The sequence below is a fragment of the Capsicum annuum genome, chromosome 11 (assembly GCF_002878395.1).
Source record: "Capsicum annuum cultivar UCD-10X-F1 chromosome 11, UCD10Xv1.1, whole genome shotgun sequence".
In the NCBI taxonomy this organism is placed as follows: Eukaryota; Viridiplantae; Streptophyta; class Magnoliopsida; order Solanales; family Solanaceae; genus Capsicum; species Capsicum annuum.
The window spans coordinates 14,165,835-14,190,592 of record NC_061121.1 but is presented as its reverse complement, the minus strand read 5'-3'; the positions used below and the strand labels follow the sequence as shown (position 1 = coordinate 14,190,592).

The window sequence follows — 24,758 nt, the reverse complement described above, 5'->3', positions numbered from 1 at the left end:
GTACTGGTATGCATGTAAGGTAGGCTGAATGCATGGGGTTCATATACATGAACAATACTGGCTAACTGACTAATATGAACGTGAGAATACATGCATGTATACATAGTAACTATATTTGAAATCGTGATAACATGAGTATGCTGATGAATAACATGACTAATGACTAAATTCTGATAACTGATAACATGAGTGATTGTATCTAACAGTCCTAAATCTGATGGAACTAGCTGAGTTCCATACTGTATCTGAGTTGACTGTATCTGACAGTCCTAAATTCTGAAGAATTATCTGAGTTCTTTTACTGAGACTATGGGAGGCAGTTATCTAACTGACATGCCCCAAATGATGCATTACAGTTAAATTGGGGTCCAATCTATGCCCTGATTGGAAGGGTGTCAATACCGCGCCACTGGTAAGGACAACATGTGAGTAACCTTAATATAACAGGTAACTCTAGTGAGAATGGTGGGAACCCTCATATAGCAGGCTAATCCACCTCATCTACCCTCATATGGCTACATAGTTCTGGAACGCAAGGTTTTCTTCTAAGAATCACACCCTCATATAATAGGTGAGTTCCTATCTTTGGGTTCGCTCAGTGCTAATTTCTACTCCCATCTGAATAGACGCTGACCATGATTTACTGAACTGAACATGGACTGAGTTACTGAATTTCCGTTGACTGACGAAATTACTACTGATATCTAACAATTGACTGAGTTTATGAGATCATGGATATTTCCTGAGTCATAAGACTGTCTGAAGTCTAAGGATCATAGCTTGACTAAAAGTATTATGAAAACATGACATGGCTCCAGGCACACAGTTAATGTTTTGAGTACAAGTACCCCCAGGACTCGATAGAAGGGAACAGACGAAGCATGACTTTATCAAGTACAAGACCCACATCAACAATACATAATTTAATAAGTTGTGGATTTCACGAAGTATATGGTTATCATACTATCTAACATGAATAAGAATGTTGATAATCATATCATAATCTCATATTCTAATATCATGGCCATTCCGACAACATACGCATTTCATAATGATAGCATGGAAACCATTTAAACATAGGAGGATGACAAGCATGTCACATTTAGCTTATGTCTTGAGCTATAAAGCATGATTTCTACTTTTTCAAGCATTTTATCAACCACCTTGCATGCACAACTTAGGGCATAAGTGAATTCATCGAATACACATCATAAGCAATTAAATTCATGGATTTTATCTTGCATGGTAACATAATATCATGATAAACACACAAAGATTCCAACTTTGAAATCAATTAACGTCAACAACATGATTACAAATAACCCACAACATAAATACATTGATTTATAGATAAAATAAGGTTCTTGATCTTCATGGATGGAAGGAATCCATGAATGAACACAACGTATACCTTAGTTTGTGGTTTCGTGAAGATTGACGATGAAACTTTCTTGAAATTGGATTTTCTATGAAAACCTTAGCTTATTCTTGAGAGAAACTAGTATATTTTGGGTGAAAAGTGGCTGAATCACGTGTTAAAGGGCTTAAATAGGGGTAGGAAGTTAACCCTTTTAACCTTGGACGCGTCATTTAATTTCAGTGATGCGGCGCTATCGCGCTGTGTCACTGAATTTTGACCATTGGGAAATTGAGGGATGGCGCGACGCGGAGCCATCACATTGCCCCTTCTTTTGCGACCTGGAACTTTGGCACGACGCGGAGGAAATCGCGCTGAGACACTGGAAAAGGAAAATTGATATTTTAGCTTGTGGCGCAGCGCGCACAGACTAATATGGTGTTGTTTTACGACAGAAACTTGAAATAGTCATAACTTCTTACCGGGCTATCGGATTTAGGCGAATTTTATATTGATGGAAAGCTTATTGAATTTTCCACATGACAAAAAATGAAAATATTAAAAATACCATATGTACAAAAGTGGATTTATCTTTCAAAGTAAGTTTCTAACATTCTTGAGATTATTTCAAGTTAGGAAAACGTACGGGGTTACAGTAGTAGATTCTGTAAGCTCATTCATTCATTCATAGTTCCATATAAATCAATTTAGGTTCTATCACCATATTAACATTGAGTTGATGAGAACTCATTTGAACTCAGAGTGATCGATCGATGACTCGGGTCGGGATAAACGCAATACCAACACCATGCAATTGCAAAGACTCAGTTGGATTTATAGTTAACCCTGTGAGCTCATTCATTCATCCCTAGTTCCACCTAAATCAATTTAGGTACTATCACCATCTTAACATTGAGTTGATGAGAACTTATTTCAACTCAGAGTGATCGATCGATGACTCTGGTCGGAATGAACGCAATACCGATACCATGCAATTGCAGAGGCTCAATTGGATTTGTAGTTGACCCTGTGAGCTCATCCATTCATCCCTAGTTCCATCTAAATCAATTGCAATGAAATTTGTTGCAACAAATGACTGAGTTGTTGGAAATTTTCAAATAGATATTCATATCTGTTGCAACAGATGACATATCTGATTTAATTATTAAATAGACATTTGCATCTGTTGTGACAGATGACTAAGATGTTGGAAATTTTCAAACAGCTATTTATATCTGTTGTAACAGATGATATATCTTATTTAATTAATTATCAAATGGACATTTTCATCTGTTGTCACAAATGCCTAAGCTGTTGGAATTTTTAAAAAGATATTTATATTTGTTATAGTAGATGACTGAGCTATTCGGATTTCTAAACAGATATTTATATTTATTGCACCAGAAGAAATATTTGTTTGAAAATCTTTTTTTTTCTTTTAATTTTAAAGAAAGCTTCTGTCTGAGTAGATAAAGTATTACTTACTACTAAAGACGGTAAAAAATATTTCTTGGATAACTCAAAAGTGAGTTCATTAAGCAGTCTTATCTTGTCTTTTCAATGTCACTAGTCTTCCTCGTGCCCCTCAAATTATTAATGAAATCAATGAATATTAATTAATGAATATTGAAAACCCCCACGTAGTCTACGTACACAATACATCTATAGAAATTATCTCATCTCTCCTCCTTCAGCTGCAGCCCACAATTTATTTTATTCAACTCTCATCTTTTTCTTTCTCTCCTCTTTAGGGTTATCACGCCCTTTTTTCTCTCTTTTCTTTTCTCTTCTCATAAAGATCCTTTTGGATCTAAACCGATCTATATCTTCCCTCAATTGAAATTGTTGTTTTGATCCTTTTTTTGATATTAAGGTATGGTTCATTATTACTCTTTCATTCTCGTCTTCTTCTTTGCAAGTTATTTACATCTGTTTTTTTATTTATTTACTATTTACCCATATCATATTTATTTAAAAAATTAAAGGAACTTTTAAGTGTTTAATAAACAAATCAAAAAATTTTATTACAATATGTGAAAAAAGTCATCTTTTGGGAGAAGTTTAAAAGCATTGTTGGCAGTATCATTTTTTGTATGTATTTTATTTGTTTATTTATTATTAATGTTGTTATTGATGTTGGTGGTGGGATTGGCGTTGTTGGAACTTGTGGTGTGTTGTTGTTGATGGTGTTGGAATGATGTTGTTTCTTTGTTATTGATGATGTTGTTGGAATAAATATTGTTATTTCTTTGTTGTTGATGTTTTTTATTTGTAGTTTATGTTGTTGTTGATGTTGCAACAGATGGAGAAATTGTTGGAACAAATCAAACCACCAGCAAGGCTAGTTTGATGTATTCCAACAGAATCCACATCTGTTGCAACGGACTCCACATCTGTTCCAACAAACTCCACATTTGTTGCAACAGACTCCACATCTATTGCAACAGACTCCATATCTGTTGTAATAGACTCTACATCAATTGTAACAGATAGATAATATTCTTTCTGTGACATTAATTTTTTAATGCTTCTTTATAGATATAAGGAACTGAAAGTTGATCAACTTTTGCTCGACTATCACAAGAGGCTGCAGTAAAGATGGGTTCGAAGGAATAAGCTGTATGCAGATGGAACCACTTCATATGTGGGAGGTATGTATTACTAATAATGTTATCATGGAAATACACATAGAGTACATTGATTTTGTGAATGTTGTTTTTACCAATTAGTCATAGATCATTCAAATAAGATATCTGTAATTTTACAGTTAAGTTTGGTAGGTCCGAAATGATAAGGCTGAGGGACCATGAATATGGTTCTGATACCCTGTTAAGATTTAATATCTGTTGTTGCTCATGTTTATTTGTCAAGCATTGTGAAGGGATCTAGTTTTGGTGTCATTGTAAAGAGATTCAATAGCGATTGGAATAACTTTTAGGGTGCATTGGACTTCTAAAATATCTTCGAAGCCTAGCACTGCATCTAACAATAACAAAAAACTAATATAGTTATTGTCCTAGCCTAAATTTATATGGTTGGGTTGCTCGGGGTAATGATTATACGCTAGAAGGTGCGGTAGGACAATGCCCTCGAGGAAAAATGGGTAGTTGATGAAAGACTATATCATTTGAGAGCTAATTAAGGAGGAGACATAGGGTTGCAAGGAACTTCTAGCAAATCTGGCCAATGAAATTATCTTAAAACATGAGAAATCTAAATCAAGTGCAAATATGAAAGTGTATCAGGTAATGAAAAATTATCTGTTGTTTCTTTTAAAGAAAAATAGTGCAGATGGACACTTTGCTAGGGAGCTGCGACTAGATAGCATGGTCGAGATTATCACCTAGATAGAAAATAGCAGAAGAGCAAGAAAGCCGCCTTAAGAAAATCCAGGGTTGAAATATTGTACAGTAAGTCTAGAAAACTTGCGCCAACAGCAACTGCAGTTAAAGTAAGGAAGCTAAGCGAAGGCAGCAATTTTTGAATTTTAAATTGCATCCTATGCCTTCTTGTTTGTGGTTTCGATTATGTCCACTGTCGTTGACCTGATTGGAACCACAAATGAGATTGAAAAGAAAATTGAATATCATTACTTCCTTAGCAGTATGGTTATAATTGATTGTGTTTTCTTGCCTTAGCATGCTTTTAACATTCCTTGGAGAAGATCATATGCTTGCTGTAGTATGTAAATCTCGATAATTTTTAAGTTTGCCTCCAACTTGCTGATTCTGCATTTAAGATGGTCGTTGTCATCTTTGAAATTGGTAGAGAGTTCCTGATCTCTTGTGAGCTCGATCAGGAATACTACCTTCAAAGTTGTGGCATTGAATAAGGCCTTTAGAAAACTTTCTTCAGAAGCCTTAAAGGATACATGGAGGTTCGTTGTGTTTGTTTTAGGTCAAAATATGTTGATGCACAGTCAAGATGTGGTCTCAACAGTTGAACAACTCACTTTTATCGAGCGTTTCTCAATGCAGCTTGGTCAACCAACCTTTAAGAGATTTGATAAATTAATAAGCAAGGAGTTACATAATGTTTGCTCTAAACCGACTCTACAAAGCCTATCAAACGTTACGTAACACCAGGCTCATTACCTTATAAAAAAACTTTGCCCGAGTTGGTGTAAAAATCAAACGAGCTCAATCTCTCAGCCTTTCTGCTGATCGCTCTTCTCCAATTATAGATGTCAAGATATCCGCCATGCAAAAGTCTACACCATCACCAGAAATGCTCGCCAGAAAGTCTACACTTAGATTACTATTGATGCCTTCTGAAGACTTGCGCCCTGGCAAGCATTTCTGGCGATGATGTAAACTTTTGCATGGCGGATATCTTGAAATCTATAATTGAAGAAGAGCGATCAGCAAAAAGGCTGAGAGATTAAGCTCATTTGATTTTTCCACCAACTCGGGCAAAGTATTTTTATAAGGTTATGAGCCTGGAGTTACGTAACGTTTGATAGGGTTTTGTAGAGTCGGTTTAGAGCAAACATTTCGTAACTCCTTGCTTATTAATTTATCAAATCCCTTGAAGGTTGGTTGACCAAGTTGTATTGAGAAACATTCGATAAAAATGAGTTGTTCAACTTTTGGGACCACATTTTCAACGTGCATCAACATATTTTGACCTAAAACAAACACAGAGACCCTCCATGTATCCTTTAAGGCTTCTGAAAAAAGTGTTCTGAAGGGCTTCTAGAATGCCACAACTTTGAAGGTAGTGTTCCTGATCGAGCTCACAAGAGATCGAGAACTCTATACCAATTTCAAAGACGACAATGACTAGGTTGAATGCAGAATCAGAAAGTTGGAGGCAAGCTTGAAAATTATCGGGATTCACATACCACAGCAAGCAATTAATCTTCTCCAAGGAATGTTGAAAGCATGCTAAGGCAAGAAAACACAATCAATTATAATCATATTGCTAAGAAAGTAATGATATTCAATTTTCTTTTCAATCTCATTTGTGGTTCCGATCAGGTCAACAACAGTGGACATAATCAGAACCATAAACAAGAAGGCATAGGATGCAATTTAAAATTCGAAAATTGCCACCTTCGCTTATCTTCCTTACTTTAACTGCAGTTGCTGTTGGCGTAATTTTTCTAGATTTACTGTACAACATTTCAACCCTCGATTCCCTTAAGGTGGCTTTCTTGCTCTTATGCTATTTTCTATCGAGGTGATAATCCCGACCATGCTACCTAGTCGCAGCTCCCTAGAAAAGTGTCCATCTGTATTATTTTTCTTTGAGAGAAATAACAGATGAATTTACATTACCGAATACACTTTCATATTTGCACTTGATTCAGATTTCTCATGTTTTAAGATAATTTCATTGGCCAGATTTGCTAGAAGTTCCTTGATACCCTATGTCTCTTCTTCAATTAACTCTCAGATGATATAGTATTTCATCAACTCTCTGTTCCCTTGCAGGCATTCTCCTTCGGCTCCTTCTAATGTATAATCATCTTCTCCAACAACCCTTCCATATAAATTTGGGTCAGGGAAATTTTTGTTGGTTTTTCGTTCTTGTTTGATGCAGTGCGAGGCTTTGAAGGCCTTCTCGGTGGCTAATGCACACTTAAAGTTTAAGTCTAATCGTTATTGGATTTCTGCAATGACACCAAATATTGATCCCTTCTCCAAAACTTGACCCGCATAAACACGAGCAACAACCATCAGTAATTCATAACAGGGTGTCTGCACCATCAAACTTAACTGTACAATGCAGGATTTTGTTTGAGTGATCAGTGCCTAATTGGTTAAAAACTGCATTCACAAAAACATTGTACTTTGTGTGTGTTGTCCTGGTGACCTTATCAGTAATACATACTTAACTCCCACACATATGATAGTGGATCTATCTGCACGCACCTTATTCTTCCTATTTATATTATCAAACAATTGGAGACATATGTTACGACAGGTGATCAACTTGTTGTAACATATGACGTATCTGTTGGAGAAATCAAACAGATATATACATCTGTTACAACATATTATTAATATGTTGTAAGTTATCTAACAGAAGAAATATATTTTGCAACAGATTACCCATCTGTTAGATTTATTTTAAAGTAATTTTCTTTTCTTTTCGAGATACAATAATTTATAAATAGGTCCCTCCTTACAAATATGGATGATCCAGATTCGTACAAGAAGATTCATATCGAGTCCTTGAGGGAACTTCAAAGGCAGTTTGATGAACTCCAGCGAGATTTGGCTGACTTCGAAGCAAGGCTGAGGAGGGCCCTGCTGCTGCCGGATGAAAAATGTTCGATTGACAATAATAATAATAGTAGTAATAATAATTAGGTAATATTTTTTATTTTAGCGTATGTATTTTCCTCCTTTTGTATATCTGATCTACCCAAGGGATTCAAAAATGTTCGTATTTAATTATCATTTTGTTTATTCCTTATTATCAACATGTCGATGGTTGGTGGTGGGGATTGAGCAATTTGTGTCAACAGAGGTTAATCTGATGCGGCGGATCAATCATATGTTGCACAGGCGGTTATTAAAAGAAGGGTTATTGTTGTTATTGAGAGGGCGAAAAGACACACATGACTTTTTGATTATTTAATATGAAAAATGGTTCGTAAATAAATAATAAATAAATAAATGATAAACACAATTTATAACCGTAAAAGAACGGTTATTTAATTTCAATAACTGATCGTGACTTTTCACTATTTTTATTTTTGAATTTATTTTTTAAAATTATTTATTATATAATAAAAAAAGTCACAATGTTGGATTAATTAACTTATATGATAAAAAGGTGAAGAGTCGTGACTTTTTGTCTAAAACAAAAACACATCACATACATTCAACAGTGTTGCTGATGCATCAAATTCTCCATCTGTTGCGACTGATGTATCAGATATTAGAAGAAATCAAAAAAGCTACATTAAAATAGATCATCTATTTGTTGCTACAGATGGTTTATCAGATTCAACAGATATACAATCTGTTGCTAGAAAATAAAAATGGTTATTATTTTATGAAAGAAATTGAAAAGGTGTTTTTTTTAATTTATAAAATAAAAAAGTCAGCAAATTTGGATTAATGATATGATGATAGTTTTATAAAAAAAAGTAGATTATATGTTGCAACAGATATATTATTGATGCAACAAGTTCTCTATTGTTGCAACAGATGATATATCTGTTTGTCACAGATGAGTTATCTGATGCAACCGATATTGAATCTGTCGTCACAACTCAATAAAAACGATTCTTGAAAAAAACTAATTAATAATAATAAGTTGAATAGTCATTACTAATTATTAAAGAAATTGAAAAGGTATTTTTTTTAATTTATAAAATAAAAAAGTCAGTAAATTTAGATTAATGATATGATGATAGTTTTTTGTTAAAGTAGATTATATGTTGTAACAGATATATTATTGATGCAACATGTTCTCTATTGTTGCAACAGATGATATATCTGTTGTCACAGATGAGTTATCTGATGCAATAGATATAGAATCTGTTGTCACAACTCAATAAAAAGGGTTATTGGAAAGAACTAATTAATAGTAATAAGTTGAATAGTCATGACTTATCACAATATTTCTTTACTTTTGATTTTAAGTTTTTTGTCAATACACATATGTTCTAGATTATGGCTGACCCAGTGTGGGACGTTATTTTTCTGCAAGACGCTGTAAATGAATTTCGGAATCAAGTTTGTGACCTGCAATGGGAACTGGGAAGAGTTAGAGCAAGAATGCTCCACGAGATACGTAGGCTGAGAAGGGCCTTGCTACTTGTGGTTGAAGATTGGTCGGCTGGCAACGATGATAATAATAATAATTAGATTATTATTTGTCTTTTAGTCTATTATATGTATTTTTATTTGTTTTTGATTAATAAAAAAATTATGTTTGATCTTTGTTATTTTAATCCATAGTTAATTTTCATTCTGTCTATTATCTTCTCAACAAACATGTCGACGATTCAACGTAAAAAGGAATAATTTAGATCTACAGTAGCAATAGGAAGATTTATCTGTTGGGTTTGTGGCAGGGGCTGATGTGTTGTTCAAAATAGATTACTCATATGTTGCAACAGATAAGAAGTTTGATGCAACTAATAATCAGTCTGATGCAACAGATAAATAGTTTGTTTCAACAGATGACTGGTTTGTTGCTTGGCTTTGACGTTTTAATTTGTAAACCCTCCGTCTTAAATTACCCGTCCCAAATTGAGATGCCACATTGACTAAGAAAAATAATTAATAATATGCCTAGTTTACCATAACCCACTAATCAGTTGGTGGGACAGTAGACGTTTTTTAAATAACCATTATTTGCTATTCAATCGAAATTTCATAAATGATGTTTCCATTTTAATTTGAAGAAAAAGTGATTAATGCAAAGGGTAAAACATAGATTTTTTATAATCTTTTCTTGATTAATGAAAAAGACAAGTAAAATAAGAAATCAAATTAGAAAATTTGGGACGGGTAATTGGACGTAAGGAATAATTTTGAATCCAGTAGCAATAGAAAGAGTTGAAACATATTGGTTATCTGTTGGGTTTGTGGCAGGGGCTGAGTTATGTTGTTCCAAACAGATTAATCATCCGTTGCAACAGATAATTAGTCTGGTGCAACAGATAAATAGTCTGATGCAATAGATAATAAGTCTGGTGCAACAGATAAACAGTCTGATGCAATAGATAATAAGTCTGATGCAACATATAAAGAGTCTGATGCAACAGATAAATCTTCTAATGCAACAGATTACTCATCTGATGCACCAGATGATTGATCTGTTTAAATTGTGGGCACTTATGTTGGATTCATAATCGGGGTTCTATCCATTGTTGGAAAAACAACAATGTACCTAGATGACAAATACGAATAAAAATCATAATTTTACTTACCAAAGTCACCTATGAAGTAATGCCAAAGTGAAAAGTGATGTAGGAAATAAAATTTGACCTAAGAAATTGGTCAGAGCGATAGCGTTGTACCAACAACAACAATAACAAATGATCGACAAAAAGAAGATGAAGATGATAATGAAGTAGAAGATGATGAATAAAACAACAGAAACAATGAACAACAAAAATCGCTAAAAGAGAGAAACAACAATGGATGAGAAGAGAGAGAGAAAGACACCTTTTTTCCCTCTGTTTTCCGTTATTTTAGGTAAACATTGAGATTAAAGTGTAAATTTAAGAACTTGTGTGTTATTTTCAAACTTCCCCAATTTTCTTAATTCATAATAAAGTAATTGTCACATCCACTCAATAATTAAAACTTGTGTTACCCACACCTCATTTTAAAAGTCTTTTGTCACCTACAACCCAAAGCCCCAAGTAAGTTGCCCTCCTTATGAGAAAAATATTAAACTAGAAAGTAATTTGACTAAATTATTTTTATTTATTATTATATCTTTATTTAATATTTATATTTTTTGTATTATATTGATATATTTTATATTTATTGATAAGGATAATAGTGAAAATAAATAACTAATTATGCACTGATTTTGTGAAATGACAAGTATTAAGGAACATATATTTTTAATAAGGACGACAACTAGTTAAGAACGGAGGAAGTAATTATGCATTTATTTTGTGAAATGACAAGTATTAATAAATATTTGTTTTCAGTAAGAACGACAACTAATTAGGAGCAAAAGAAATAATTATGTATTTATTTTGGGAAATGACAAATATTAAGAAATATCTATTTTTAGTAAAGAGAACGGAACGGAAGGAATAATTATGCATTGATTTTATGAAATGACAATTTAAATTGTTGGAGTATTTTTTAGTGTCCAAAATAATTGAATTGTTCATTATTCAAGATAGATGTTGAAATTTTTTTCTAATTTTACCCTTCATTAATTAAATTTTCAAGAATGAGTTTCAATGATCATTACTAATATTTTGGAGTTTGAAAAGGACAAAAATAAAAAAAACATGACTAATTTATGTCTTTGTCTTTTTTTTCTTAGGATGTGTGTCATATTTCAACAATTCAATTATTTTGGAACGGAGGAAGTATAAAGGAACATCAGTTTTGAATAAGGAAGATAACTAATTAGAAATAGATGAAGTAATTATGCATTGATTTTGTGAAATGACTAATATAAGAAATATTTATTTTTAGTAAGGACGACAACTAATAGAAACAGAAAGAGTAATTATAAATTTATTTTGTGAAACAACATGTGTTTAAAAATATCTATCTCTATTATATTAAAAGTGTGAAGGGCCTTATAAATCACGTCTGAACTTTTCACCCTTCATTAAAAGTCTTTCCTTTAGATAAATCGTCTTTTCGCATATTCTATTTAAATTACAAATCCAATAAATCAATATAAATTTGGCCGACAATAAAAATGCACAATCAATATCCTATTCTAACTAAATTTATAGGTGGTAGATGAATGTCGATCGGCTTTGAGAATTTTTTTTTAGGTAAGGATTAGGTTTAATTGTATTATTTTTATATCTCTATTTTGAAAAAATTTTGTGTAAAGGTAAAGTTTAGTTGTATTATTTTGATATCTCAATTATCGTATTATTTTGTTATAGTTTACAGGTGGTAGATGAGTTTCAGATGACTTTGAGAATTTTTTTGTGTAAAGGTTAGATTTAATTATATTGTTTTGTTAATCGTATTATTTTGTTGCAGTTTACAGGTGGTAGATGAATGTCGATCACTTTGACAATTTTTTTGGTAAAGGTTTGATCTAATTGAATAAATTTTTTAAAAGATATTAAATTTAATTATTATATTCATCTTTATTATTTAAATAAATATTTTATTTAGTATAATGTTTGAATTCAATAAAGTAAACGATACGCGGGATGCGCATATACCTAAATTAGTATTTAATAAAAACGTCAACTAATTAAAAATCAAATGAGTAATTATGTACTATTCGTTATTGACGATCAAACTAGACTAAAAGTCGAAGCCCGCCCAAACCAAAGCCCGAAGCCCGAACTCTATCATACTATCTCCATTTACCAAGAAAAAAGGATTACATTAATTTATTTTCAACAATTTATTTATTTAGAATTAGACAATAAAATACTACAAAATTCAACTTAGAGTGCTAAGCAAGCAAAAACCGCCATGGATGCACAGCAACAGCAGCGACAACAAGGTATTCCTAACCGTCCAAGGCACGGCGGCGATGGTGGCGGCGGAGACTTCACTCCTATTCTCACTGTGCTGGTTGCTTTCATCGCCATTTTCGCATTGGTAAACTAATTTTGATTGTAATATTATCTATGATTTATTGATTGCTTTCTATGTGATTGACTTTATTGTTGTGATGTTTGCAGCTCTTCTTTTTTTTGTTGTTTTGTTTTGATTCTGAATTTGGATTGTTAATTTGTGTTTAAGTACGTGGAATGCACAGTGCTTGATGATTGGGTTTAGTACATTTAGAGTTAATGGTCTAAAACACACCTAAAGTACTCCAGTTTTTTGAGTTTCATACCTGAACTATCACCAATTAGTTAGAAAAACACACCTAATCTATTAATGGTTCACTTTTCTTACGTGAAAGTTCAGGTATGAAACTCAAATAATTAATAATTTAGGTGTGTTTTGCTAACTAGTTGATGATAGTTCGTGTATGAAATTCACACACGTGATTGTTTAGGTATACAACAACAACAACAACAAACCTAGCGTATTCCCACATAGTGGGTCTGGGGAAGATAAAATGTATGCAGTCTATACCACTACCTCCGGAGAAGTAGAAAGGTTATTTCCGATAGACCCCCGGCTCAGGACAAAGAATAGTAAACAAATTTATAATAAAGCATGAAACAAGATGGAATAACAGAAATTAGACACCCACAAAGTAATACCCTGCACTAACGAACCAAAGGCACCCCCACCCCCATACCCTCCTACTAGCAACTCCAACCTATGGACATAGCCCTAAGACTACTAGCCCGGTTGCCCCATAGCTCTCCTAACTACTGGCTACGACCCACTTACAAGCACGAGCCTTCTAACCTAATTCGTGTCCTCTATACCTTCCTATCTAGGGTCATGCCCTCAGTAAGTTGTAACTATTTCATGTCACGTCTAATCACCTCTCTCCAATATTTCTTCGACCTACCCCTTCCCCGCCTGAAACCTTCTAAAGCCAGCCTCTCACACCTGGCATCCGTGCTCCTCCTCATCACATGCCCAAACCATCTCAACCTAACTTCCCGCATCTTGTCCTCCACCGAAGCCTCCTACCTTCTCCCAGGTAGTCTCATTCCTAACCCTATCACCCCTAGTAAGCCCACACATCCAACGCAACATCCGCATTTTCGGCACCTTCAATTTTTGAATGTTCAGGTATACAACAACAACAACAACAAACCCAGTGTATTCCCACCTAGTGGGGTCTGGGGGGGTAAGATGTACGCAGTCCATACCTCTACCTCTGAAGAAGTAGAAAGGCTGTTTCCGATAGACCCCCGGCTCAAGGCACGAGATACCACACAAACACATAGTAAAGCACAGAAGCAGATTACATAACATAAATACGGCACCCATAAGTAATATAAAACAGAGGAAAGCAGAGGAAAGCACACAGCTTCGTAATAAAACATGGAACACGGAACACGGAATCATAATAGGAATAAAACCCCCACCAAGTAATTCCCTACACTAGCGACCCAAACTGGCCCTAGTCCTCTGCCGTAATTCGCGTCCTCCAGACCTTCCTATCTAGGGTCATGTCCTCGGTGAGCTGTAACTGTTCCATGTCCCGCCTAATCACCTCACCCCAGTACTTCTTCGGCCTACCCCTACCCCACCTAAAACCATCCAACGCTAGCCTCTCACACCTACGGACCGGGGCATCCATGCCCCTCCTCTTCACGTGTCCGAACCATCTCAATCGTGCTTCCCGCATCTTGCACTCCACTGAAGTCACACCAACCTTCTCCCGGATAGTCTCATTCCGAACTCTATCCCCTCTAGTCAGCCCACACATCCAGCGCAACATCCGCATTTCTGCCACCTTCATTTTTTGGATGTGGGAGTTCTTAACTGGCCAACACTCCGCTCCATACAACAAGGCCGGACGGACTACCACCCTGTAGAATTTGCCTTTAAGCTTGGGCGGCACCTTCTTATCACACAGCACCTCCGACGCGAGCTTCCACTTCATCCATCCCGCCCCAATACGGTGCGAGATATCCTCATCAATCTCACCGTTACTCTGGATCACGGACCCAAGATACTTGAAATTATCCCTCTTACATACCTCCTGTGCTTCCAGCTTCACTACTACCTCATTCTCCCGCTTCACGTCATTAAACTTGCATTCCACATACTCTGTCTTGCTTCTGCTCACCCTGAACCCTTTAGACTCAAGAGTTTGCCTCCACACCTCTAATTTGTCATTCACACCCTCCACACCTCTCATTTGTCATTCACACCTCCACACCCTGAACCCTTTAGACTCAAGAGTTTGCCTCCACCTGAATGTTCAGGTATGAAACTAAAAAAAAATTAGATTATTTTAGGTGTGTTTTTCACCTTTCCAGTATTTGTGCACGAGGTGTTTGATAAAACCACTGTGCTAATGCTTTATCTGTTTTATTCTGTTGCTTGTGGTGGGAGGTATTAGGTATCCTGTGGATTTAGTCAAGTGCGTGAAAGCTAGCATGGACACTACGGTTATAAAAACCAAAAAAAAAATTGTGTTGACCAGTACCCAAGGGTATGACTTAGTGGTCAATGAAATAGTTGAGAATCACAAGGTCTCTGGTTCAAACTCTAGCAGAGACAAAACCATTAGGTGATTTCTTCCCATCTATTATAGTCTTGGTGGATTGAGTTACTTGGTACCTGATACCTGATGCTGGTGGAAGGTAGCATTTATCGTATGAAATTAGTTGAGTTGCGCGAAAGCTAGTCCGGACATGACAGTTATAGGAAAAGAATATATATATACATAGAGAGAGAGAGAGAGAGAGAGAGAAATCACCTATATATATAAATAATTATAATTGTGTTTACCACTATAGACTGGCCTTTTCAGTTAAGTGAATTCTCTGCTTGTGTGAAAACCAAAATAAGCTAAAAGTCATACGTTAGGATATAAGTCATAAGCTATAAGTCTATCCAAATAGGCTCTTAGCTGGTGTTTGGATTGACTTATTTTTAAGTATTTTTGACTTTTAAGCATTTTTTTTTATTTTGGAGGTGTTTGGCAAAGACAAAAAGTGCTTTTAAGCACTTTACTTTAAGCTTACAAAGTAACCAAAAAAAAGTCAAAAGCCAAAAGTAGGTTACTACCTACTTTTGACTCTTGGCTTTTAGCTTTTAAGTCACTTAAAAAAAGCCCATCCAAACATCCCCTTAATGGTGTGGCACCCAAAGTGTGACATGGTGGTCATGAAATTGTATTGAGGACCAGGGTTCAAATTCAAATTGAGGGGGAAAAGTATTTGGTGATTTCTTCCCCTCTGCGTAGTTTGGTGGATAGAGTTATCCTATACATGACTTGGTGAAGTTTTATGTGGAAAGGGAAACTGAAAGCAGACATTATTAATCCGTTTTTAATTTTTATGTGAATACATTTCTCCACTATTCGCAACCAAACATCACCTTTGGGTAATTGTGATTGTGTTGGTTGTTTAAAACAACATTTGCGAGCAGGATGAGGTTTGCTGCATAAATGCTCAGCATGTAGCATGCTTGTCAGTTTTGAAGAAGTTCTGTGTAGTTAAAATGTTCTAGGATTAGTTGTCATACTTTTCTACTACTTGTACCAAAAACAGGAAAAAAGTCGAAAGTCGTGTTGGTGAGAAACTGTTGCTATTTGATTGTTTTTAGATATACTTGTCTTGGCTTTTTTCTTGCAATTGCTTGGCACCTTAAAAACAGCAATAGTCTAATGCTGAAGTAAACAATCTTCAATTTGTATTGCATCCACATTATTTAGTAACTTGGTAATAGGACTTGGGTAGAATAACTGTGACTTACATGTTTGGGATGTGATTTGTCAGAAACAAGACAACTTCTTGTCTCTTTCAGATAAGGTATAACTGGACATCTTAAAATCATTTGCAGGTTGTGGCTCCTTCTGTGTCGACATTAAATAACAGTTTATCCATTTTACATCAAGTCCCCGAAGGTCATGTTGGTGTCTATTGGAGAGGAGGTGCCCTTTTAAGTACAATAACTGATCCAGGTTATGTATGGTGCTTTATCTAGATGATCATTTGAATTTGCTTGGGGTGTCTCCTTGTTTTGAAGTCAATTGCCGATCAAATATGTACCTTTGAATGTTCAGGTTTTCATTTGAAACTGCCCTTTATAACTCAGTTTGAGCCCATTCAAGTTACTCTTCAAACAGATCTGGTAACATTTTCCTTTGTTTGTTATATCTTTTTAAGTTTTTTCATCCCAAAATTTCTGAGATTCTGAATTTCTAGCGAGCATAATTTTTGAGTAATGTAAACGAAAATTAAGTCATGTGCTAAATGCAGTTCATCCCAAAATTTCTGAGATTCTGAATTTCTAGCGAGCATAATTTTTGAGTAATGTAAACGAAAATTAAGTCATGTGCTAAATGCAGGTGAGGGATATTCCATGTGGAACCAAAGGAGGTGTGATGATCAACTTTGAGAAAATAGAAGTAAACTATATGACTTATGGTTATGCTACAACTAAATGCAGGAGTGCATTGTCATCTTATTTGTTTCATGTGCTTTCAGGTTGTTAACCGTCTTCGGAAGGACCATGTGTACGACACTCTGCTGAATTATGGGGTCAATTATGATAACACATGGATATACGACAAGATCCACCATGAGATCAATCAGTTCTGTAGTGCTCACAGCCTTCAACAAGTTTACATTGACATGTTCGATCAGGTAAGAAACTTCTTGGCCTCTATGAACAGATGGTCTGCCAGTTTGTGTAGTCAACACATGAATTGTCTTTTTTTGTTTCTTCTGGTATTTGTGCTGTTCAATGTGTCTAGTTATATTGTCATTCCACATCTTGTTACTTTGTCTAATTCTCTGGTTCCTTTAACTGCTTCTGGTTTTAACCTGCTGAGTCATGCTTTCTCACTTAGAGATGCTCTATTTCCATTCTTGAAATCCATTATATGCCTTGTAAGGTGAAAAATTGTCTGATTACTTACATTCTCCGGGATTCTAAAACAAAGTTTAGCAGAGTTAATTTAGCCGACATTATTATTATTACTCTTTGACGAGGCGTCTGCCATAACATTTTCAGATCGATGAAAAAATGAAAGATGCTCTTCAGGCCGATTGCACACGATATGCGCCAGGTATTGAGATTCTCAGTGTACGTATTACAAAACCTAGCATCCCAGAGAGCATAAGACGAAATTTTGAGAACATGGAACAGGAGCGCACCAAGGTATTTAAGTGGAAACTCGGCTCTTTCTTTTTGTCTGAACTGAAGGATTTATTTTCCATCTACTGAGAAGTGACCCCCCAAACCCCCACCTTAACTGTATTAGAAAGAAAAGGAGTTCAAGATCTTTCTTTGCATTATTATTTTGAAGAGCGTTTCTCTCAACCTATCGTCATAATAGCAGCTATTAAGTACTGACCATCAAAGTATTTCCCAATGTGCCATTGTTGCATGATTAGTTCCTTCTGAAGTAGATGTTAGGGCTACTACGATTAACAGTGCCTTAATCGGTAACCCATCCATGCGTCAATGATGTGTTTTACAGGTCTTGATTGCAGTAGAGAGACAAAGAGTTGCTGAGAAGGAAGCAGAGACACAGAAAAAGATAGCAATCAGTGAAGCTGAAAGAAATGCTCATGTTAGTAAGATCCAGATGGAACAGAAGTTGATGGAAAAAGATAGTGCAAGGAAACAAGAGGAAATTGCAAATTCAATGTACCTAGCTCGTGAAAAGAGCCTGGCAGATGCATCTTACTATCGGTGAATTCTCTAAAACTTATTGCCTATATAATTTCTTTCAATGAGTGAAAATATGCATACTAATTAGTAATTACCATATTCGGTATTTTCCCAGAACAATGAAAGAAGCAGAAGCAAACAAGCTGAAGCTTACTCCAGAATTTCTAGAACTGCGATTCATTGAAGCTATAGCTAACAACTCGAAAATTTTCTTTGGGAACAAGGCAAGGCTCATCTTCTTATTAGATCTGTCTCCGTCCCCATTCTTGAGTTTACGCTACGTACTCTATGCTTACAAAAATGTGATTTCAGGTGCCCAACATGGTTCTTGACCAAAGACTCCTTGGGAACTTTTTGCAAGACACTGCACCACGCGCCGAGTCTTAGTGGTGTACTGTTTATGCTCGTTTGTTGAAGCTTCGATAGTATAGTTTTTCTGGTACATCACATGGAGAATGATGAAGTGTGTTTCATTCTGTAGTTTATGGCATCAAGTTTTTGCCCTTATTTGGACGTGGAAACTCTCCATTCTTCAATATGCTATTTTCTTGCGGCATTCCACGGATTGTGAATGGACATGGAAACTCTCCATTCTTTAATTGTCAGAACTCAGATGGGCCCTATTTTTGTGTGTCATCCTTATGCATAGGTCATGCTAGTCTTCTATGTATGGTTCCAATTTATCGGATGTCCCGAAGGGGCAGACTCAGATGGTCAATATGAAGCTTCATAAGCGTTTGGACATAGATTTAGTTGCGATTCTAAGAAAGAGTAATTTGAAAAATGGTATTTTGAAAGTCAAAGTTGTGTTTACCGTTTGGAGATGTGTTTCACTTGAACAAAATTGAAACGATGTGAGTGAAAAAATGAGTCAAAATCTACTTTCCAAATTTGGAAACCCCATCTTATGAAACACTAGAAAAAGAATCCATTTTATAACCAAGCAATGCTTTATTTCTCTATACTAGAAAGCAATCCTTTTATTTTACATAAATGTGTAGGTAGTAATTTTTATTTAAAAAATAAAAAATAAAAAATCTACTTCAATAATTATAAGAAAATGAATCGGAGAGCTTAAGTTTTACCTTTGGTATTCCTATTCAGTGCAATGATAATAACATAACATGGTTGAAATTCTAGAGGTGATCAGCTATGTTGAACTTGACAGACATGTTGCGAACCAAAAGAGCAGCTAACTTGAATCTTAGGGGGGCCAACAATGAAGATATATATTATCGAGTTGGCAATGTCCAAAGAGTATCGCTAAGGTTTCTGATTTCCTGGCAAAACATGCCAAATCTAGACACATAAATCAGCTACTAAGAGGTGTTACAGGGCCCATGTGTTGTAGATAAAACACAAATTTCTAAGGTGCATTTTTTTTAAGTTATGATAGACAAAACGAATTTTATTTGTACGTTAAGTTTTATGTCGAATGTTTAGTTCCTCCGAATTAACATTCTCCGTTTTTTTCTGGATGTGTATCAGCCAGCCGCCTCCCTTTTTGTTTGAGTGAAGCCTTGGAGTAACTGGTAAAATTACCTTCATGTGACCAGAGTTCAAGCCGTTAAATAGACCCTTGCAAAAATGTAAAGTGAGACTGCACACCATAGACCCTTGTGGTCCGGTCCGATCCGGTCCTTTTCTAGCGGAAGCTAATGTTGGTTCATCTGATATACCAAATTATAACACATTTTCAATAAGAAATATTTCCACAATAAAAATGATGTGAATAATCAAAACAAAGCAAGATGATACCTTTTCCCTCATGTCACAATGAGGTATCTATCATATCACTCACATAGATAAACGAAACTGATTTAAAAAGTAATCACATCACCACCTTAATGCTTAAAATAAAACAAAAAGAATAATATTGTACAACAAAAATACAAATTTGATGAACATAAAAAGCATAGGAAAGGAATTCATTTTTGGGTATTTAAATTAGTAAGATGGGTAGATCAGTAATTTTACTTTAAGCTTTTAGAGTTTATATTTTTAAGATAGTATAGACACATAGATTAATAATAAGACGCTATAAGATCCAAAAAACTTGCCTAATATGAAGGATATATATATATATATGATGAATTGTCCACATTTCCATTTAGTAGATTCAACTTAGGTAAATTTTGTAACACTAATTGTTTTGTTTCACCAAAATAAAAATGGGACAAAGAAAAGTTTCAGCTGTGGCTGGATTAGTGCAAGGACGTAATCATCCAGAAAGGTTAATATGTCAATTTCAGATATGATAAACTCAAAGGGAGCCATATGGTCTGGTGGAAACCCCTTTGCTTTTAGTTTACCACTAGTCTTGGCCCAATTCATTCTCATTTTCTTTGCCACCACTATTATTTTTGCACTTATTAAACCTCTTAAACAAAGTACGATCAGTGCACAACTTATTGTAAGTCTCACAATTTTATTACTATATTATACTTGATGTGCATGCATGTTGCAAAATGATCGATCACTTGTGTTGCAGAATTTATACTGTCATTATTGTTGGTCTAAAACAGGCTGGTATTTTGTTGGGGAGATCAGGCTTAGGTCGTTTCCGCGAGTATTCGTCGTTAATATTTCGAACAGAAGGGAGATTGATACTACAAACAATTGCAGATATTGGTTTCATGTTTCATTCATTTGTTCTTGGTGTTCAAGTAGATCCAACAATGCTGAGAAGAGCAGGGAGAACCGCGATGCTAATCGGTGCCTCCTCTTTCGCTGTGCCTGTTGCACTTGGAGGATTAGGGAGTTATGTATTACCTCATTTGGCTGTAATAGATGGCACAACGGCGCATGTCCTGCAGATCATAGCTGTAGTTAACTCTGCTTCATACTTATCACTAGCCTTCTTAGCGACCTTAAGATTCTGAATTCAGAAATTGGTCGAATAGCTACATTGGCCTCCTCGATTAATGATGTTAGTATATATGTTGTTTCTACAATTCTAATAACACTCAGCACGTCAGCAAGTGATTCCAAGTGGAATGGAGTATTGTTCGTCGTATGGATAAGCACATTCGTGTTAGTACTCACGTTTGTTGTAAGGCCGTTTGTGAAACGCGTAGCTAGGACTATACCTGAAAGAGGTTCTATGAGGGAAAGTCAGTTTCTAATGGTAGCTGTGCTAGCTCTCCTCTGTGGATTTGTCTCAGAGTCTCTTGGACAGCCAGCTGCTGTTGGTAGCTTTATTTTGGGCCTCGTGGTGCCTGAGGGACCGCCTCTTGGCTCATCGTTGGTTTACAAGATCGATTCTTTATGTACTGGATTGTTGCTTCCTGCTAAGTTTGCTATCAATGGTTTGTCACTCGACATATTTACTCTAGAAAAAGGAAAGAAGAGCCTTTTAGCCGTCGAAGCAATAATCCTATTGGGTTATTTAGGTAAGTTTGCTGACACTCTTGTTTCAGCAGTTCAATTCGGGCTTTCCTTCCGAGATGCAATCCCTCTTGCTCTCATCATGTGTAGCAAAGGAATTATCGAGGCATCCATGTATATCGTCTTCAAGGATAATGGAGTACGCAACCTATCTCTACTCTTTTCTTTGCTTACATATATACTGACAGGACAATGCAATCAATTTTTGGTTATTTAAATGTCTTTCATTTGGTTATGTGCAGATAATAACAGATGAAGCATATGTGCTTTGGTTAATCACAATGTTGGTGCTAACAGGAATTATAAGACCTTTAGTTTGGTACCTCTATGATCCATCAAGAAGGTACTCAGGCTACAGAACAAATAGTATACAGTATTTAGATCCGACGAGTGAGCTTAGGGTGCAAGTATGTATTCACAACGAAGATAATGTTCCGAGCATAGTCAATCTTCTTGAAGCCTCCAATCCGTCTAGAAGGAGACCGATTGCAGTGTTTGTTCTTAATCTAATGGAGCTCAAAGGAAGAGCAGCCGCTTTACTGGTGCCGACTCATAATAGAAAAGGCAAAGCGAAATTCAAGTCTCTGCCTAGCAGAACTGGACATATATCCAATGCACTCAACATTCTGGCGCGGAGAAATAAAGATGCTATGTCCGTTCAACACTTCACCTCCATTGTTCCGTATGCCACTATGCACGATGAGACATATGTACAGTCGCGGTGGACAAAGGTGTTAATATTGTGATCATCCCGTTCCACAAGCAGTGGGATATTGATGGAAGAGTTGGAGCCAATTTCCCTGCAATTAGGATGGTGAACCAACAGGTACTCCATAAAGCGCCTTGCTCAGTTGGGATCCTAGTTGATCGTGGGGGTCAATTAGCCGATAACACACGAATCTTGTTTGGCCATTCATTTTTCCGCGTCACAATGCTTTACCTAGGTGGTCGTGATGATGATGAAGCGCTTGCGTATTGCTGCAGGATGCTAGGGCATCCCCACATCAGGGTGAATCTTGTCTGGCTCAGACAATATTCAAAGGACAATATGGAGAAGAGTAGTAGTATGGAGGAGGAGTCACCTATGATACATTGGTTCAAGGCTAATAATGATGCAGTTGGGACGACTAAGGTTCTTCGTTCACTCGAGGACAGTTGTGATCTTTGTATAGTTGGTAGAGACCACGAAAACTCCGAGTTAACATTAGGGATTAACGAATGGATCGAGTTGTCCAGAACTAGGATTTATTGGAGACATGTTAGCGAATTCGGATTATAGTTTTTCATTGCTGGTTGTACAGCAAATACCTTCAGGGATTCAGTTTATTATAAACACCCATTCCCTCAAGCCTGTTTCTGCTTCAGGCAAATATAGTCCAGCATTCTGGTTTTGGCCCTTTTGGTTAGCTTTGATTAGAAAAAAAGAATGGTCCTTGTCTGTATTATAAATTTTGACAAAATTAGGTTACACAAAGGTTCAGTTTACTTTTATGTGTAATGGAAAATATTCATCATCAGTGTAATTGTAACTTGTTGCACAAGGCAGCTTGCCTTATTTTCTTGGTCACTGTCTTCACTTTTTATGTATAATTACTTGCAACAGTGGCGGAGCCAGTGTATTCACTAAGGGATTCATAAATGAACATACGAACTAACCGAAGAGGTTCAACATCTAATATATATACATAAAAAATAATTTTAACCATGCATATATAGCATAAATTTTCGCCAAAGGGGGTTGAACCCCCTCGGCAAAGGGTAGTTCCACCCCTGACGGTTGAACCTCCTCGGCAAAGGGTAGCTCCGCCCCTGACTTGCAATAGCTTTTGAGCCGAGGATTTATCAGAAACAACCTCTTGTTTTTTAACAACAAAAATGTTGCAAATATGAGCAGTTGTACATATGTATTAGTAAATTTTATACTTGTTCTTTGCACTAATATAAGATCCACGGGCGGCCAAAGTACGTCAGTGCCTTAAGTCTAAAATCAAACGAAGGCCTTAAACTTTTAAGGAAAAAAAGTTAGATTTTTAGCAAAATCTATTTTAAAAATTATATACTCATTTTCTTCTAGTAATTCTCTTTTAGTTAGTAATATAATCAATGCATTTAATTTTTCTTGAGATATAATACTTTAAATATATCAAATTTCTTCTAATAATTCTTTTATTTTACATATTCATGTGTATGATTTGATTGAAGATGTGATTCATGATTCTAGCTTTGAGATACTTTACCCAACGACTAGGCTCATTTGCTCCGAGAATTAAATGCACGGTAAGCATATAACATTCTCATATCTCCGAGAGGTAGGGGTAATGTTTATGTACACACGTGGTATATTGTTGTTTTTAGTGGCGCATTATATGGGCATGCTATTTGAGTTTAGCTAGCAATGTGTCTTAGGTATGTTATTCTATTTTTGGACCATATATAGTCGGTGGAAGATCCAAAATTTAAAATGTTAGTATGGTTCTAAGTTGGGATGGGATAGAAGAAGACGTAAAGTAATCTACTATATTATTTGAAAATGAGATAAAAAGTATTGTAATCACAACAATTAAGAACTTAATATAAAAATATTAAAAAAATTGATTGGCTGTCAAAATTTTATTTGTGCTACATAAATTGAGACGGAGAAAGTATTCATATTTTAATCAAAAATTATATAAAAACATCATAAATAACTTAATTAATAACTTAAAAAATTTAAAAGATATAAAATATTTGGCTGTTCTCGAAATTATATCAGTGTCACTTAGGCTGCATTTGTTTTTTCTTAAATTCTGACGTCTGAATTTGAATGCACATCTGAATGATTAAGATGTTGTCTCTAAATCTGAAAACTAAACGATTAAGATGTTGTCTCCAAATCTGAAAACTAAACGATTAAGACTGTTTGTATTTCAATATCTGAATGTGCAAAAAAATTATTTGTATATATTACAAAATAAAAAACTAATTATATATCAGAAAAGTAGGTGCTAGTTGTGATAAATGAGTTGGTCGATAGTAGAGACTGACCGGTAGTGGTTGATGATGGTGGTATTGTTGATGACAGTGAGTATAATTAGAATAATAGAGGTAGTAGGTGTGGTAGCAGTTGA

The 24,758-nt window shown here is 35.4% G+C and overlaps 1 protein-coding gene, 1 non-coding gene and 1 pseudogene across 2 annotated transcripts; 2 read left to right on the top strand and 1 right to left on the bottom strand.

Moving 5' to 3' along the window:
- Positions 1 to 12,259: 12,259 nt before the first annotated feature.
- On the top strand, positions 12,260 to 18,900 carry LOC107848266 (erlin-2-B). The gene is made up of 9 exons (XM_016692983.2): positions 12,260 to 12,594; positions 16,426 to 16,546; positions 16,649 to 16,716; positions 16,934 to 16,993; positions 17,073 to 17,231; positions 17,602 to 17,748; positions 18,071 to 18,285; positions 18,380 to 18,488; positions 18,577 to 18,900. Exons 1-9 carry the CDS (start codon positions 12,466 to 12,468, stop codon positions 18,649 to 18,651), a joined length of 1,083 nt encoding a protein of 360 aa, XP_016548469.1. The 5' UTR covers positions 12,260 to 12,465; the 3' UTR covers positions 18,652 to 18,900.
- LOC124889185 lies at positions 18,869 to 18,966 on the bottom strand. The gene has a single exon (XR_007047797.1). It is a non-coding gene; the product is annotated as a U6 spliceosomal RNA (small nuclear RNA).
- Positions 18,967 to 20,402: 1,436 nt separating this feature from the next.
- Positions 20,403 to 23,120, top strand: LOC107847195 (annotated as a pseudogene).
- The last annotated feature ends 1,638 nt before the right edge of the window (positions 23,121 to 24,758 follow it).

What these genes read in the sequence shown, in the direction of transcription:
- LOC107848266 (XM_016692983.2), top strand. Translation starts at nt 12,466, where the DNA reads ATGGATGCACAGCAACAGCAGCGACAACAAGGTATTCCTAACCGTCCA. An exon ending in GCAGATGCATCTTACTATCG is followed by an intron (nt 18,286 to 18,379) that starts GTGAATTCTCTA and finishes GTATTTTCCCAG; the next exon opens with AACAATGAAAGAAGCAGAAG. An exon ending in AAATTTTCTTTGGGAACAAG is followed by an intron (nt 18,489 to 18,576) that starts GCAAGGCTCATC and finishes ATGTGATTTCAG; the next exon opens with GTGCCCAACATGGTTCTTGA.